The following is a 14,944-nucleotide window of genomic DNA, read 5'->3' on the forward strand; positions in this document are numbered from 1 at the left end:
ACCATAGCCCAATGCCACTATTACAAGACCTTCATGTGCTTTGTAATTTCCCAGTGTTTGCTCTTTGTGACTCCCCAAAGTGGTTTGTAATAAAAATTTTTAAATGAAAAAGGCCTGGGAGGAAATACAGTCTTCCAATCCAGAGCTAGGCTTGGAAGAGATTGAGCCCAATGGTGTTGCATTGGGGAAGAAAAAGGCAGCCTGAGTCCCTGAGGCCAAAGCCTCAGAGACAGGAACACAGGGTGCAGGTGTGAGTGGCATGGGTGCCCTCACAAAATACAGTGACATTTAGAACATCTAATGTCCTCTTACACAGAACTGTCAACTGCCTGGGTTCCAGTTTCTAGAAAAGCAACATGCCAACCATATCCCTAGCACGGGGCTTACCATATTTGTATGTTTCTACTATCTCCCTTAGGTTTAAGTCTTTTTTATGGTTGCAATAGTAGTAGGTGCTCAAATAATGTTATCACTGTGTGCCAAGGGCAGTGCTAGGTAGGGGTTTAATTCTCATCTTCACAATAAACTTGCAGAGTAGCTAACAATATCCCATTGGATAGATGGGGACACAGGTCCAGGGAGCCAAGCACACAACTTGTGAGGGGGTTAAGCTGAGATTGAGACCTTGCTTGCTTTGGGTTCAAAGTCAGTGTCTTTTCACGACATCACACTGCCTCCCGCATGAAGTATCTTTGCCTGCTACTTGCTACCACGTTGTTCTCTTGTGAGAATTTACCATGTAAGTGTGTTCATCATAACTTTTATGACTGCTCAGTATTCCAAGGAGGACAGCCATCATTATGTAATCAATCATTTTTCCACTGCTGAAATTTTTATGATCATAAATAAAGCTATGGTGAATATAAGAAAAATCATTTCAATGGAATAATCCACAAGGGAATGAATCCAGAAAAATATTGTGAAATTAAGATATGCTTTAGGGTGATTTTCATATTGATTGAAATAACTCATCTTACTTAACAAATATTTGCCCCACAAGAATTTAACAACAGCCATAAAACTGAATCATTTGAGCTCATGTATGTCTTCAATTCATTCCTAGAATTGAATTATTCATCAGGTAGATTTATACTAAAGCAACATAAATACTCTGTGGTCCAGGCCTTTAAAAAGTAATGGTAAACTGCTTTTCCACTGCTCATATTCATCCTATAGACACAAAATACAACAGTTAATTTTTACATTATGCATATTTTTACATTATGCATAATTTTTACATTATGCATATTTTCAAGCATATATGAGAAAATAAGAGCTAGCAAAAATTAGGTCAGATATGGTCCAGTCAACTCAGAATTTTATCTAATGAAAGTGATACTGAAGATCAATTTCTAAGAACGTATGCTAGCTGTCCTTGGTAGAATAGATCTCAAAATGTTCAACAAGTAGCACAAAATACTACCACCCCCCTTTTAAAATAAAATCTTTTTTATCTTATTGCTCATTTTTTAATCTGAAGAAAAAAACTATAGACAGTGGATTCAAGTGTTTACCTTGTGTAAACCCCACTAAAATGGCAATAAAAACATATGCGTTCTGGAACAAATAGAATGAGAGACAAGATGACAGCAACAAAATCTTGAAAGTTGGATAAGTATCTACTTTAACAGACTTCACATTTTATTTCACAGATTTCAGGCCTTATCATATATTTTCCTTTTTTTAGTTAAAAAATTACATGAATATTTGCTAATTATAAAAAGTCAATACTCTGGGTGTAATCTGGACAGTATAGAGGTTTTTTTTGTGTTTTTTCTAATTTATTTATTTTTGGCTGCATTGGGTCTTCGCTGCTGCACGCAGGCTTTTCTCTAGTTGCAGCGAGCAGGGCCTACTCTTCGTTAGGGTGCGCAGCTTTCTCATTGTGGTGGTTTCTCTTGTTGGAGAATACCAGCTCTAGGTGCACAGGCTTCAGTAGTTGTGGCATGCAGGCTCAGTAGTTGTGGCTTGCAGGCTCTAGAGTGCAGGCTGAGTAGTTGTGGCACCCGGGCTTAGTTGCTCCGCAGCATGGGGGATCTTCATGGACCAGGGATCGAACCTGTGTCCCCTGCCTTGGCAGGCAGATTCTTAACCACTGCGGCACCAGGGAAGCCCCCTAAGTGCATTTCTAAAGCTATGTATTTTCTTTTTAATACTACTTTCTGTATGCTATAGGTTTTGCTATGTAATGTTCTCAGTATTGTCTTCAATTTCAATTTTGCTTTTTTCCAACCCAAAAGTTATTTACAAGAGTTCATCTTACCTTACAAACAGATAGTTATTTTTTAGCTACTTGTTGGCAGTATATATTTTTTTCCTCCCACCCCTCCCCTCCCATATATATGCCCAGAGAACCAGCACCCACTTCAGGGAAGACTGCCCCCAAGACTGGCGCCATCAATTTAGCTAAAGATCACCAAGTTTTGTCCAGCCTGTGGTCCCCAACGTTCATTTCACCCTGTTCTGCCTTCTAAGGGTCATTTTTACACATTCATCTTTCTCACCAGCTGAGGCCTTTTGGTAAGGAATTCAGAGATCTCTTAGTACTACATTTTGAAACAATATTTCTCAAAAGGAGGCCCAGAGACCTCACCCGTCAGAATTACCAGGCAGTACTAATTAAAAGCAGAACTTCTACAGCCCCATCTCAGCTCTATTAAGTCAGAATCTCTGGGGAATATGGTCCAGGAATCTACATTTTTTTTTAAATAAATAAATTTATTTATTTTGGCTGCATTGGGTCTTTGTTGCTGTGTGCGGGCTTTCTCTAGTTGCAGCAAGCGGGGGCTACTCTTCCTTGAGGTGCGTGGGCTTCTCATTGCGGTGGCCTCTCTTGTTGCGGAGCACCAGCTCTAGGTGCACGGGCTTCAGTAGTTGTGGCACATGGGCTCAGTAGTTGCGGCTTGCAGGCTCTAGAGCACAGGCTCAGTAGTTGTGGTGCACAGGCTTGTTGTTCCGCAGCATGTGGGATCTTCCCGGACCAGGGCTCGAACCTGTGTCCCCTGCATTAGCAGGCGGATTCTTAACCACTGTGCGACCAGGGAAGGCCTGGAATCTACATTTTTAACAAGCACCCCATATGAGTCTATTCTAGCACACTGAAATTTAACAACTATTGCTTTACATGAAACCCTGATAAGCTTCAGTAAGTTCAGAGCAAGTCAACCAGGTAGGAAGGTCTTAGGAACCATGTCACATAAAGAATTTTGAAGAAACCTAGGATGTTTAAAGCTAGAAAACAATTTGATAGGAAGAACAAAAGAGATGGCACTCATATGAAAGATACTTTAAATTTATGCTATATCATTTTTAGAGGGTAAGTCCAAAGGGCAAAAATTAGAGGTAGACAGATTTCTAACAATTTGAACTCTTCAAAAATGGAATAGCCTTCTTGTGAATTAGTGAGTTCACTTCTATTTGGACATATTCAAGCAGATCACAGATGATTTTGTGCCAGAGCTGTTGAAGAGAGACTTTACATCAGGCCAGACGATTTCTACATTCCCTTCCAACTCCTAGGATTCTTAAGATTCTCTGATTTTAGGTTCATGATCTCAGTAAGAGTTATAATCATTATAACACTTCCAGATGATACTGGAAGCCTATTTCTCCACAATCAAGCATTCAAATACATTTGGTGGTTTACTACAATGTATACAAAAACTGGTCTGAGTAAATAAAATCTCACACAATTATATTTTGTTCAGATTTAAGAGTTGTTAAAGGTTTAGTTTAGATCATATTTCTGCATATATATATGTGATGGCTAATCCCAACCTAAGAGCTAAAAATACAAAACTCTTATCAAAATCAGGTGTGCAATGAACAAATAAAGTCATTCACTGCTTACCCGAAAGTCAAGGAAATATGGCAAAGAAAACTATATATAACAAGCCAATATTACAATCTACCTACACAATAACTCATCTACTCCTTCCATCTTTATAAGGTGAAAATATGAGTTTAAAATTTAAAGCAGAAACAAGATGTATTAATCTGTGAAAATGGTTCTTCAATTGTGCGCCTTTAATAGAAAAAAGAGACAGTATTAAAATAGATAAATTATATATCACTATGTTTATGTAGTAGTTGTAGCCAAGGTCCCTAAACAGAATATTGTCCAGCGGTGCCAAGGGAACTGTAATAGTATCAAGAAGTGTTAGATTCAGATTTCAAGTTTTAGTTGAAAAAAAGATAACATTTTATTTGTTTTTAAACTAAGCTAAGCTCTTAAACTAAGCTCTTAAAATCAGAAATATTCCTCAACAGTCATCCTCCAGAGTAGAGGGAAGTTTTTGGAAAAAGGAGACAAAAAAGCATTGAGAAAGATAACATTTTCTAGAGAACTCTGCTAATATTAGAATTAAATGTTTTAATTAGATGGTAATTTACTTGCTTTCTTGTATGTTATGTCATCTTCTCTAGTTTGTGTTGTTACAGTTCTGCATGTGAAATAACAAAAACATATCATATAACATAACAAAAACTCATCATATTTTACATGATCAGTACGTTACAACATTAAGATCAGACTAATAATACAAATCCACTCCACTGCCAACTTTTAAACTCCCTGCAATCTTACAGCAAGTCCTCAAGAATATTAAAATGTGGACAACAGGCTTTCTATTTATCTTACAGAAGGTATAAACATCAATTATATAGAAGAGATGCAAGCTTTTTTTTAGTTAAAACATAATTAACATGATTATAAACCATCTCTAATAAACCAGAGGCAATAATTATATTGCTTGTAGTTCTATTCAGCATTAATCGAACAATTAAAAACTTCAAAAACAAATACAAAGGCAAATCTTTATTACAGAAACAAAATAAATGCATTAGCTATTGATCCAGCATTTGCTTTTCCCCAATCTAAACAAACTAATCTTAATTCCTATGGCATACAGGGTGGATTGGAAAAGAAAGAAGCTAAAAATCTGTTGTTGCAGAGTTCCTGGTGTGTGGCATGTGAATGATGTAGTAACAGTGAAATTGAAGGGGGAAGAGCAGTCTTCCCTCACAAAACCTCTTTTCCTGCAGTTCATGGCAGCTTCATCCTCAGGCTAAAAAAACCCTGTTATCTTGCGGGGACTCCTCTCTGTCTCACATATCCTTCATCCAAACCACCAGCTAATTCTGTCACAGTCTCCAGAATCCATCCACTTCCTCACCATCTCCATCTCCCTGGTTAAGACCTACCTCTCACCTGGATTATTGTAAATGCTGCTAACTAGTCTCCCTGCATGTTGCCTTTGATCTCTGCAGTTTACTCTCAACCCAGCAGCTGGATTGATCCACCTCTTAAAGCTCTCCAGTGACTTCTCATCTCGTTCAAAATAAAAGTCAACGCTCTCACAACAGGGTCCTACACAGTTTCCCATTATCTATCTTTCCCCCTCCCGGCCTCAATTCCAGCTACACTGGCCACTTTGCTCTTTTATGAACAGGTGACTCTCACCTCAGGGGTTTTGCAATTGTTCTTCCTTTTACCTGGAAGTTTCTTTTCTTTCTTTCTTTCTTATCTTTTTTTTTTAGAATTCTATACCCAGTGAAAATATCTTAAAAAAATTTTTTATTGGAGTATGGTTGATTGATACCTGGAAGTTTCTTTATTTAGATAACACATGGCTTTACTCCTCTCACCTCCTTGAGGTTTTTGTTCAATGTCCACTTCTCAGTGAATGATTCCCTGACCACCCTATCTATAACTGAGAACTTTATAAAAAAGAGACAGTATTAAAATAGATAAATTATAGATCTATAATTTATATTTTATAATTTATAGATTTATCTGTAATTTATCTATAATCTATAAATACTCCTCCATCTCCCTTCTTTAAACCTGTTTTGTTTTTCTCTATAGAATTTATTACCATCTAATTACCATAAATTTTACCTATTTTCTTTGTCTGACTGTCCTCACTAGATTGTAAACTCCATGAGATTAGGAATTTTTGTCTGTTTTGTTTGATGCTTTTTTCTTTTTTGGCTGAGCCGCATGGCTTGCAGGATCTTAGTTCCCCGACCAGGGATTGAACCCCAGTCCACGGCAGTGAAAGTGCCAAGTCCTAACCACTGGACTGCCAGGGAATGCCTGCAATGCTTATTTCCACAGCTAGCACATAGTAGGTATTAAATAAATGCTTTTTGAAAGAATGAATACACTCTACAAATCCTCTAGTAACCAGAGTTGAGAACCAGATGCTTATATAGGTGACCCAGACAATTTTCTCTAAGAACCACACAGAAAAATGACTTTGGGGAAGTTAAGTGTCATTCAATTTAGAGGTTTTAACTCAATTAAAAATAGCAGCATTAAATAGTCACATAAAAATTAGACCACCATTCCCTTTACCTCTTTCCTATCTTAAGTCTGGATGCCATTACCTTACTTCCAGAAAGGAATAGTTCCTAAATATTCTGCAGGAGAAAGCAAAAGAATATTAATAGAGATACTCTGCCCTTACATTTACACAGTCTTTTCTCAAAAAGTTGATAAAATCCACACCCCCCTCCAGGAGTTTAAGAAGGGAGATACATCCTTCTTCTTCCCACACTTAAGGAAATGCTTTAACCAACATTTAAGAAAGCAAGAAAAAGCTATCCCCAGGAACCTACGCAAAGAAAGAAAATGACAGAATGTCCTAAGAAATGTCAAAGACAAATGACTGTATTTCCATGGCTAGTACATAGTAGGTGTTCAATGCTTGCTGATAGAATAAATACCCTCCACAAATCCTCTAGTAACCAGAGAACTAGATGCCTATGTAGAACTATTCTGGGGGCTCCACACCAGTGCTAAAGCAGGCATGACACTGTTAGATTTCTATTAATATACTGCTCCCAGAAATTGAAAAAGATGTATAATATGAAGATATAAAACAATTTCCATATGCAAAATATAAAACTCAAAGATTTATGACCTGAGGTTTTCTAGTCCATTTCCTTCATTTGAAAGACAGAGGTCTAGTGAGCTTGAATCATCTCTGAAACTCATCTAAATATTAGTAGTGAAACATACTATAAATCAGATTACTTGGCTCCCAATTCATTACTCTTTTCATTCTATCATGGTACTCTCTAAACTTGAGTGTTCCTTGACCAGGAGTTCTATAGCATCTGAGTTTAAATTACTACATCACCAGGAAATTAAAAGCCTAATTTCTCAATATTATGCCTAAATTGAGTTGTGGTGAGCCTGGATGTTGCTGTAGTCTTTCAACAGTAACTGGAAAAAAACCAATTTCACAATTAATTGCATATTTCCTGCCATGAACAGAGGAAACTGTCATTTGCAGTATAGTTTTCTGGTATAAACATGAATTCTGGTGTTCATACCTCCCAGGTTCATATCACAGTTCTGTCACTTTTTAGCAGAAATCTTCTTAATCTCTCTAAGCTTCAATCTTCTCATTTTAAAAAAGACGTTAACAAGGAATTCCCTGGCAATGCAGTGGGTAGGACTCTGCACTTTCACTGCCGAGGGCCCAGGTTCAATCCCTGGCTGGGGAACTAATATCCTGTAAGCCACGGGGCAAAAAAAAAAAAAAAAGGATCACATGCTGTATTTAGTTGCATGGAAAGTACTCAGCACATGGCCTAAAACATACATATTCATGTTGACAGATCTACTGTCAATTGCAGTCAGACATGAATAGAAGTTATAATCAGATTCCCAGCCTTCAAATTTTAGACTTCATATTTATTAAAATAATCTCCCAAACTGAATGCCTGTTGATTTGAACCTGGTAGCTATTAGTTTTATCTAGTTCCTCAAGAAATGAAAAAATTATAAAGCAGTCAATTCATGTAACAGTTCAATAAGATTTAAAACCAAAACAGATTAAACACAACATTAAAGCATTTTGTGATATATTTTGGCCAAAAAATGCATTTTTCCCTCATTCGTGTAACCATTACCATTACTCGGTGAACCAGCACCCAATGTTACAAAGATCTTGTAAGTTTTGTGTGTGTGTGTGTGTGTGTGTGATATTCAACACTTTATTATAAAATAGGCTTTGTGATCGATAATTTTGCCCCATTGTAGGCTAATGTAAGTGTTCTGAGTACATTTAAAGTAGGCTAGGCTAAGTTATGAAGTTTGGTAAGTTAGGTATAGTCAATGCATTTTCAACTTACGATATTTTCAACTTACAATGGGGTTTATTGGGATGTAACCCCATTGTAAGTGGAAGAAGAAAAGATCCTGTAAATTATTGATACCTTCTTAGTGGTCCAAGGGCGCCCTCTGTCTGGGTGCAGAAAAAGTTCAATGCTAAATTACTTTTTTTAAAGCTGATGCTTTTCAAGTAAATTCTTAACAAGTCTATGAAATTAATCTTCTCTTTAATCACTGCTAACATATTGTCAGAAAAGACAATGTAATTGTTACAAGAGTACCAGAATGGTCTGGTCTTACATCCCTATAATTTACCTGGGAATTGGAAAGAAAACCCATGCTATTTTCCCCAGAATTTATTCCACATCATTCAATAAAATTGTTGGTATAGATCACCTAGATAAGTATATTGATCTCTTTGTTTGTTCTGTCCATGTAAAACTCTATACTTTATTTAACATGCCATTGTAGCCGTTTGCCCAGTAATGAGTATCACCAATGTTAAATATTTATTGGGCATCTCTGTGTACAGGACACTGTACTTGGTGAAAAGGATGGGGAAAAAATTCTCTATCCTCAAAGAAATGGCAATCTACTTTTTTAATAAGGATGTGAACAAAGAAATATAGGGTAAGAGGTCCACTGAAAAAGATATGCTTCTCTCAGTGCTGCTTTCTGTTACCTCAGGAAAGTTATTCAACTTCTCTGAACCTCAGTTTATCTGTAATATGGAGATAATACTCACCTCAAAGGAAAGTTGCACAAATTAACTGAGATATTTGCAAAGGACTCAGCATATAGTAAAAGCTCAGTAAAAGGTGGTTGTTTTTATTTATTAAGAGAAATTTTAAATAACAGCATCCTACATTAAATTTCACTTGCTTCAAATGGAAAGATGCGTAAACAAAATATTTTGTATCTCATTTTTTCAACATTAGTCTTTCTAGTGAAGAAAAATAAGTGATCCTGATCAAATGCTTGATTAAATCAATAATAAGGCATTTCTAAAGGAATTATTTCAGTATAAAAAATATAGTTAAGACTCCTTTACCACTACCGAAATTTAGGATTCATAAGAACATGAATTTTCTGGTACTTATTTCATATGCCTTGCCTATTCTCTTGAAATATCTAAAATGTTGAAAATAATTTCATTGTGTTTCATGATCAGCTACACTTCTAACATAAAAGCAGCCCCCAAACAGAATCATGATCATAAAAGGGATCTTAGCAATTTCTAGTTCAATCTTTTTTTTTTCTTTTTAGAAATAAGAACTTATGCATCTCCTTAACATTACAAAGCACTTTAAAATTTATTTTGTGAATTTTAATAATTTCTCAGGGGGGCAAGCACATAACAAAAATTTTATTGTTTGTAGATGGGGAAACATAAATAGCAAAACTAAGCACAGTACAAAATATTCACTAAGAAAAAATAGTTAAAGCTAGGCTAAAGACTACATGTATTATCTCAATTCTCACATTAACCTGATATAGGTGCTATTTTCTCCATTTACAAATGGGGAAACTGAGTCACTAAACGCTTATATAACTTACCAATGTCCTGCAACTAGTACACAGCAGAATCAAATCCAGGCTGCCTGATTCCAGAGTCTGCACTCTCAACCTCTATCTATACCTTTCTACTATTTAAAAGTGACAATTTTCTTAAATATCCATGAGTTTGACATAAATGACTGTATAAATAAATGGGGGGAAAGGATCACTTTTTTACAGAAGAATTCCAAATAATAACTATAGAAGGAATGAGGAAAATAATTACCATTCAGTAAACACCAACTGTTGCAAGGAAGAACCATCAACGGATTCCAGTTAAAATTAACAGGTGTATGATGAGAATAGGATATTTGCAACTCACTAAGCCATCTCTCCATATGATATTTATTAATTATAAGGAGAAAAATAGTAAATTTACAGTGGAGAAACCCAGCAGACACAACCTAAATAAAGTGATCAAAGTTAACATCACCACCAGAAAGGTGGAATCACTGTAATTACTGAATGTACAGACAGAACCCTCCATGCAAATAATTTTTACTTAATGATTTAAAGCTCTTCAGTGTTTTTGCTACCATAAAGTTTGGTACTAAACTACCAACTGTGACAAAAACTTAACAAATTCTGTTTGATTTGAGGCTGGGTAGGCACTAAGTCTCTGAAATCACTTGAAGCATTTTTCCTAAGTTTTGTCTTCGTGAAAACTGTATGCTTTAAAGAAATTATGATGGAGCAGGCCAAATATTCCCATTAATATTTCTATTATCATATAGTAATACAAGATACAGTTATTATGGAAATTATATTTGGAAGATAGTTTACAAATTCTGAAATCCATTCTCTTTTTAAATATTATTGACAAAGAAAATGAAATATGCCATATGTAAAAAAATAAAAGTTACGGGTACCTTTTGATTTCAAATAATTAAAACTGATATTTATTGAGCCTTTACTATGTACCAGGCACATTTTTTTCTTGCACATTATTTCGTTAAATTCTCACAATTTCATAAGGTAGATTATATTACCACCACTTCTCAGATGAGTAAATGGCTAGAAAGGTTAAAAACACTGCATAAGGATGGGTTGTCTGACACAAGCAATACTGTCATTCTTTTTCTAAATATTTTTCCAATTGCTAACAAGCAGAAAATCTAATTAATTTGAGTTTCATTGACTTTCATCTTCACTTCCCTCCTATGTAGGGCTATGTTAACACACAGCAACAAGGAGAATGGTAAATAATTAATAATCTAAGATAATTAAGAGTTGGCCATATTGTTATTACAATTATTCTAAACTTATTTACATATCCTTTGTTTTATATCAAACTTTGAGTTCTTATGGATGAGAAACATGATTTTGATTAAATATAAAATGGACAGTTAAACCTCTAAATAGTACACACTTTGTAAGAAGCTGAAGCACATGTCATTATTCAGGTAATCATTCTTGATTACTTCATTTACACACATCTTTACAAGTCTAAACAAAATGTACAGATATAAACACCATAATTTTTAACTTCCTGTTTTTCACCCTTAAAGCACTGATTCCTTGAACCTAGTAAAAAATTTTTCAAGTAACTGCATTAGAAACTTTATAATTAATGTAATCATTTATATTTAAAGTATTTTTTAAATTTGAAGTTTCTATTATTAAAAATATTTCTTATTATTACGGTTTATTTACACCCTTGATTTTTTTAAAAATAAGTAAGGTGCTTCATATTGGCTTCTGGATTTGCTGTCTTGCCTACAACAAAACAAGTCACTGGGTTTATCCTGGATGAGTCACAAAGCAAAAGTTTGGACTTGATCATTGGTTTCAGTCCTATTTTTAGAGGTATGGGAATACAAAAGAAGTTCTTAATCTGGAGACATTTAAAATGGCTTTTTTAGTTTTCTTCAGAAAGGAAATGGGCTGCCAAACTTCAGGACCATCATAGAATCCATTAAATATATAATAAATATTTTGTACCAAATGTTTACATTCTATTAAACATTCTATCTTACCTACGTGTAAAATAACACTGCCACTGACATCAGTGGAATTTCATGGGCAAAGGAATGAGTCTTGTCAAAATAGGCATTTTTCTTACTCCTCTAAAATGTTATAATTGTCCAAATATAAATACTTAAAAGGATGCAGTTTCCATGTATTACTTACAGATTGACAATTGTCTAAAAAAAGGACAAAGTTCATAGACAAGCCTCTCTCTCCTTGTTCTTTCTAAAAAATGCATAAAATGGAAAACAACCTTATACTCTACTGAAATCCAAATTATAGGTAAGAAAAAACAAAAACCAAATGACAGAAGAGTGGAAATTAATTTTCAAATATTGGTAACTTACAGGATTTGCAGTTACTTTTTCATGAGTATTGGTTTGCTGTTTTCTATATTTTAAATTGTCATATACTTTGAAGAAAATATTTAATGTATTTAAAATTTTTCAAAACATTTTAAATGAATAAGAATAGAATTTTCAGATAACATTAGATTTTTCTCATTTGTATCCATTTAAAGATTCATTTTCATTTTAATATAACTTTTCTTTCAAAATGTATCTCAAAAATAGAAAAAAAATGTCCAAAGGAAAGTTTTATTTATGTGGTAGAAAAATTGAAAAGGAAAGAAAATAAACACATCTTCACAATTTCAGAGGTGACAAAAACCTATGGTATTTCAAGTGGTTTCTGATCTCCCTTAAAGGATTTGAAAATTGTATACAAAGTTTTATAAAGTAATCTTAACAGCCAGATTCCTGTTGACGTGCTCTAGGTCTAGTTTTAACGGTAAACTTCATACAATGTAATGAAAGAAAATTGATTTGGTAATGCTGAACCTATTGATTAAACTGTGAACACAACAAACACTGGTCATTTTTTGGGTAGAAATATTTACAAGCAATTAAGGTCACTGATTTCTTGCAGTTGTTTCTTGTTGTCTTCCTGATTTTACAATTCCCCAACGCAAAGGTGCAGAAAACTAACATTTACCATCCTTTTCGAGAAATGGCATAATGGAGAGAAGACCTGCGGGGTATAAACACAAATGCAGACATGTGGAAGTTGATGGCTTTAAGATTCATTTTGTTGCTAAGTTTTTGTCGTTTCTTAAATTAAAAATTTGAGTTTTTCCTTAAAATCCCCGCGCTACTTTGCTTTAGCCCCCCCCGAATACATGTCCCCTACCCGTTTTTGACCCTGTTAACTCTTCTCCTGCCGCCGTTTCAGCATCCCAAGTCCCCAGCAACCCGGGAGAGTTGAAACCCACGGAGTCCAAACGCCCAGCGAGCCGAAAACTGGGTGGTTCCGGGCTCCGCTGGACCCACGGCCTGCGAGTTCCGGCGGCACACCCCACCTCCAGGCCGTCCTGGGAGATCCGAGGCCTCTCCCAGAACATTCCTAAAGGGCGTTCCCTGTTTATTCGTTCAATAAGTATTTGTTCAATTTCCGATACCCCTCAGTCTTCGGAAAAGCAATTCGGGCCTCACTTTGCCCGAACTGTGTCCTCGCCTTGTTAATGACACAAATAAGGCGGGGAAGACGAATCTCGGCCACTATTTAGCAAATACCGCGTGAGATTTACCAAATGCCGTCCCTCCGAGTCCCTAACATCTGCCGGGAACACAAGGCCATCTCCCTTCCCTCCATCCTTCACTGCCACCCAAGAAAGCGTTAATGGCAAATAGCGACCACGGCCAAGCTCTGCTGTTCTTGCCTCCGAGCCAGCATTATGCCAAGTTCCTCCACACCGCGAGGCGCCACCCTCTCCCCAAGCCAGCAGGAGGGGCGTCAGGCCGCGGCCCGGACCCCGGGCCAAGGGCCGGGAGAGATCTGAGCGTCCGGGCCTCAAACACCTCCGGGGCTGGAGGTGGGTCGAGAATCAAGTCCGGGCGTGGCGGCCTAGGGTGTCTCAGCCGAATTCTTCCAAGCAGCCGGGAGGCTGGGTGTCCGAACCGCGTAGCGAAACTACAACTCCCAGGACCACAGCTGACCGGACTTCCGGAAGCTAAAGCCTGGCGGGGAGGAAGCTGCTGAGATCCGGACAAGAGGCCGGGGGTTAATTTAGGAAGAAAAACGGGGAGCGGGAAGAGCTATAGTGCTAACCTGTCAATTCGCCACCATGAACGTGGTTTTTGCTGTGAAGCAGTACATTTCCAAAATGATAGAGGACAGCGGACCGGGCATGAAAGTACTTCTCATGGATAAAGAGACGGTGAGTTTGCTTTTGCTCAGTGTTTGTGAGGGAACCCTCCTCCTTTGCAATAGCTGGTCCCATTCCACTGTAGGATATAGTATTTAATTAAAGATTTATAAGTGAGGGTCAGTTCAGTGTGGAACTGAAAGGTTGTGTAAAGCTTGCCTAGAAGGTTTTCAGTCTGAATGGCTCTAACCACTGCCAGAGGTTCTTGTACCCAGAACAATTTATTGAAATCAGAAATCGTTTTTCTAAATGCCTCTGCCAAGAAATAATATATAAGACAGCGCACTCGGAGGACTTTGGGATGGTCCTGTTATTTCCACTCAGCGTTATGTTTTTAAAGGAAAGCTGTCAGGGCTCAAACTGAGGTGACAGGTTATTATTTATTGGTCACAAAATTTAAAAAAAGAACTCTTTAAGGTGATGGGAAATTTATGGGTTGTTCGTGTTCAGAGAGAACGTTTCATTTTGGTACATTACTTATTATTTTAGATGCTCAGTAAATGTTATTACATATGTTAGTATTTAAGTTATCCAACTAAGTAGTATTAATGAAAAAAAATTTTAAGGCTTAGGTATGGCTGATTGTTTTTATTATTCTGGGCTAGCATAATATTAGTTAATTCTTTTTCTTTACAGACCGGCATAGTGAGTATGGTATACACACAATCGGAAATTCTCCAGAAGGAAGTGTACCTTTTTGAACGCATTGATTCTCAAAATCGAGAGATCATGAAACACCTGAAAGCAATTTGTTTTCTTCGACCTACAAAGGTACTACATAAACAGCTGCCGTCTGCTTAGGCACATACAGCACACTATGATCTGGAAGTATTATTAAGGCAAAATAAATTTATATTATCATCATTTGTGGCATCATAATTATCCTGGTTTATCAGAGTTATAACCATGACTCTCCTCCTTTCCACATCTCAGTCACTGCTTACAGCCAGTTTTTTTGTTTTTTTGTTTGTTTTTTGCGGTACGCGGGCCTCTCACTGTTGTGGCCTTTCCCGTTGAGGAGCACAGGCTCCGGACGCGCAGGCCCAGTGGCCATGGCTCACAGGCCCAGCTGCTCCGCAGCATGTGGGATC

The 14,944-nt window shown here is 36.7% G+C and overlaps 1 protein-coding gene across 2 annotated transcripts in view; it reads left to right on the forward strand.

Annotated features, from left to right (window-relative positions):
- The first annotated feature begins 13,584 nt into the window (after nucleotides 1-13,584).
- Nucleotides 13,585-14,944, forward strand: part of VPS45 (vacuolar protein sorting 45 homolog) — a 68,393-nt gene continuing 67,033 nt past the window's right edge. The window contains exons 1-2 of one of the 2 annotated variants that reach the window (XM_007463488.1): nucleotides 13,585-13,865; nucleotides 14,470-14,624. In XM_007463488.1, the coding sequence (XP_007463550.1) occupies nucleotides 14,505-14,624 (120 nt within the window). In that variant the 5' untranslated portion in view covers nucleotides 13,585-13,865; nucleotides 14,470-14,504. The remainder of the gene's footprint in view (nucleotides 13,866-14,469; nucleotides 14,625-14,944) is intronic. The other variant, XM_007463487.1, reaches the window with a different exon arrangement.

The sequence above is a fragment of the Lipotes vexillifer genome, unplaced genomic scaffold (assembly GCF_000442215.2).
Source record: "Lipotes vexillifer unplaced genomic scaffold, Lipotes_vexillifer_v1.1 scaffold1034, whole genome shotgun sequence".
Lineage (NCBI taxonomy): Eukaryota > Metazoa > Chordata > Mammalia > Artiodactyla > Lipotidae > Lipotes > Lipotes vexillifer.